Source organism: Oreochromis aureus, linkage group 6, assembly GCF_013358895.1.
Source record: "Oreochromis aureus strain Israel breed Guangdong linkage group 6, ZZ_aureus, whole genome shotgun sequence".
NCBI lineage: Eukaryota > Metazoa > Chordata > Actinopteri > Cichliformes > Cichlidae > Oreochromis > Oreochromis aureus.
The window spans coordinates 9119445-9123370 of NC_052947.1; the positions used below are offsets into that span (position 1 = coordinate 9119445).

The 3926-nt window shown below is 44.0% G+C and overlaps 1 protein-coding gene across 1 annotated transcript; it reads right to left on the bottom strand.

The window, feature by feature from the left end:
* Positions 1-293: 293 nt before the first annotated feature.
* On the bottom strand, positions 294-3278 carry LOC120440771. Its single transcript, XM_039613990.1, has 2 exons — positions 812-3278; positions 294-516 (listed from the first exon to the last, which is right to left on the bottom strand). Exon 1 carries the CDS (start codon positions 3155-3157, stop codon positions 1022-1024), a length of 2136 nt encoding a protein of 711 aa, XP_039469924.1. The 5' UTR covers positions 3158-3278; the 3' UTR covers positions 294-516; positions 812-1021.
* Between the last annotated feature and the right edge of the window lie 648 nt (positions 3279-3926).

Below are 3926 nucleotides of genomic sequence, written 5' to 3' on the forward strand. Positions count from 1 at the left end.
GACTCAATTGTTGTTGCTTATCAAATAAGGAAGGTGCAAAGTAAAGTGTTTAGTCAGCATTGTGGCTGTGACACAGACTGATCTGGATTCCACTGGGCAAGTAAGACTAGTGGATCTCCAGTTAGCTGATGGTAGATCTCTCACATCAGAGAGTTCTAAATAAATATTATTATTGAAAAACGATAGTTTCCTATTATTTTTCTTTTCATCTTGAAGGTAAATACAGAAAATTAATTTACTGTCTTCTAGCAAAGAAGATCACAAGTTGTGTGTGTATGAATACACCTTTATTGTGCAACTTGTTTGGTTTTGTGAAAATACATATGATGGATCTTACGGCACTCTGACCTTTAATTATTCATCCTTATCCAAAACTACAGAACAATTTTATTCTGCCCTCCCTGTACGTTGATGCCCAGTTTGGCAGATAGATAAACAGTTCTTCAAAAGGAGAGGCAAAGGCTTCCAGTTCTCATTGCAGGGTTTATTTGTCTCCCTAATGAAGGCACTGTAAAACTACAAACATAAGAAAAGCATATTAAAACATACATTTGGAACATAATATATTTCTCACATTACAAAGTACAGACATAAGACTTGAATTACTGCTTGTGTAGCCAAGAAAAATAAATGAACATATGTAAACCCCAAATCCCGCTAGCTTAATGCTAACTTATAATGGAATTTCCCATTGACACGCTAACACAATTAGCATCGGCAGTGCAGCTAACATGCCGGCTTCAAATATGAGAGTCAACAACACATTTTACATCACATGCTTAACATGAACACAGACTATAATCGTACTTACAAGCATATATTTCTCATGCTCCAGTACAGCCAACTTCAGAGCTAATATTTTGTGTGCTGGTTTCAACTTAGCCAGACTCCATGAACTTTTCCTATATCTACTAGCGAAACTTGAGTACACAAACCCGCTTCCGCCCCCTAGTGGGGTGGTGGAGCTACTGCACCCCAGCAGTGGCAGCACACTCCCCGCCTGGTATAATGAACTATACCACTACCCTTTCTCTGGATGTAGTAGTAAAACAACCTCCGACACTGGCCGCAAATACACTTTAGGAGTGCCATTCTTGACTACCTTCACTTCTACCTTACGTACTCTATGATCTTGGCTAGGAAAGGCTTTAATCACAAGTCCAACAGGCCACTCAGTCCTTTTTACTTGTGAATCCTTCATCAGTACAACATCGCCCACTTGAAGATTTGGCTTCTCTGTTGTCCACTTTCTCTGTGTTTGAAGCGTGGTCAGATACTCCGTTTTCCACCTTTTCCAAAATGCATCAGCGAGTGCTTGGACCCTTTTCCAGTGTTTCTTGGACAGATCATTAACATCAAAATCCCCAGAGGGAGCAGTCAATGTATCTCTTTTCTGTGTCAACAACATTGACGGGGTGAGAACTGCCGGTGCTTCTGGGTCAGAAGACACTGAGACCAATGGTCTTGAATTTATAATGGCGGTAACCTCTGCCATCAGGGTGACAAGTGTCTCATGTGTGAGGTACGATGGATTCAGCTTCATAAGAAGAGCATCTAAGATTCGCCGAGCAATGCCAATCATCCTCTCCCACACCCCACCCATGTGGGAAGAGTGGGGAGGATTGAATATCCAAGTACACTTGTTGTCTTTAAGGTAACTCCTCACCTCAGAATCTGATGCATCAAGTTTGAGTTCTTTACAGGCGCCAGTGAAATTTGTTCCCCGGTCTGATCTGATTGTTTTGATCGGCCCTCTTATGGCAATGAAACGTCTGAGCCCATTGATGAAGCTTGTAGTGGTCATAGTCTCTATAACCTCAATGTGCACAGATCTGGTAGTCAAACAAGTGAACATTACTGCCCATCGTTTACTTTCCGCATGCCCTCCTCTTGTTCGCCGGGCAGTCACCATCCAAGGTCCAAAAACATCCAACCCTACGTGAGTGAATGGTGGATCTGGTGAAAGTCTTTCAGATGGCAAGTCTGACATCTTCTGGTCCTCCATTTTACCTCTCAGCCTTTTGCAAGTTACACATTTGTGTATCACACTAGATACAAGTCTTTTTCCCCCAATCAGCCAAAGTCCTGCCAATCTAATAGCTCCCTCCGTGAAATGACGTCCTTGGTGTGCAGACTGTTCATGATATTTTCTGACCAATAACGTAGCAATATGCGTCTTGGGAATCACCAGAGGATGTTTATCATCAAAGGACATATCGGTTGAGGACATACGGCCGCCAACTCTTAGCAGCCCATCTTTGTCCAGAAATGGTGTCAGCTTTCGCAGTGGACTTTGTTTTGGGATTCGGTCCCCTTTGACAAGACACTGCAACTCCCTTCCAAAGGCATCTTGTTGTGCAGTCTTAATGATCACTGTTACTGCTTGTTCATCTTCATTTCCAGTGTTGCCACCATGTGTATCTGCAACACTCCTTGCCTTTTTGATTAGTGTGGAGACTGCACGAGTCAAAGCTCTCCAAGTGGAAAATGTAAGAAACCTTTGAGCTCCAAGCGAGCTTTTTTTAACCATTGTGCTGAAAGTCGTTACTTCAGGGCGAACTTCTGGATCCACCTCCGGATGTATCAGCTCAAAGTCATCACTCTGGGGAAGGAGTCCTTGTGAAGGGCCCAATAGAAATGATGGTCCAGTGAACCAATTGGTGCTTTTGAGAGCTGCAGCAGTTGTTGGCCGAGTTCCATGGTCTGCCGGGTTTTCTTCAGTGGTGATGTAATGCCACTGATCTGGACGAGACGACTTTCTGATCTGTGCTATCCTGTTTGACACATAGACATAAAACCTGCGTGAGGTGTTATATATGTAACCCAGTACTATTTTGCTGTCAGTATAGTACGTCACAGAATGAATGTCAATATCCATTTCATCTTGGATGAAGACCGCCATTTCAGCTGCCAAAACCGCAGCACAGAGCTCAAGACGTGGCACGGTGTGCGCTGGGTGTGGGGCCAGCTTTGCCTTTGCCATAACAAATCCCACATGGATCTCTCCTGTTGCAGAAATTGTTTTCAAGTAAGCCACAGCAGCTATAGCCATGACTGATGCATCTGAAAACACGCACAACTCTCTGTGCTGAGTCTGTGTGGACAAAGACACTGGAACATATAGTCTTGGAATCTGGAGCTGATCTAAGTCTTTCATAGAGTCTTTCCAGAGTTTCCAGTGTTCTTGTTTTGAAGCTGGCAATGGTGTGTCCCAGTCATACTGTTCAACGGAGAGGTTTCTCACTAAATGTCTTCCTCCCACTGTGACTGGCACTACAAATCCCAAAGGGTCAAATAAACTGTTCACTGCAGACAAAATCCTCTTTTGTCAAGGGCTTCTCCTCCTTCGACACACAGAAGGTGAAGTTGTCTGTCTCCAGATTCCAAATTAGGCCTAGACTCCTCTGAAGAGGTAGTGACTCCACTCCTAAGTCTAGATCTTTCAAATCCTTGGCCAAGTCTTCTGGTGGGAATGCTTGCATAACACTGCTGCTGTTCGATGCAATCTTGTGTAGCTTAATGTTTGACCTAGCTAGCATCGCTTGGGCAGTGCGCAGGACACCAGTGGCTTCTGCTTCATTAGGAAAAGATGCAAGTCCATCATCCACATAAAAATTGCGTGTGATGAACTCCCTTGCACTGGTAGTGGAGTCATCTGCTTCCTTAGCAGCTCGTCTGAGGCAGTAAATGGCAACTGCTGGTGATGGACTGTTGCCAAATACATGTACTGTCATTGAAACTCTTTCACTGCCTTTTGGAGATCATTGTTTTCATACCATAAGAACCTCAGAAAGTTGCGATGTTCCTCGCAGACCTTGAAGCAGTAGAACATCTGCTGCACATCCGCTGTAACTGCTATAGGTTCTCTGCGGAAGCGGATCAGAACCCCAAGGAGAGTGTTGTTCAAGTCGGGTCCACTCAGGAGC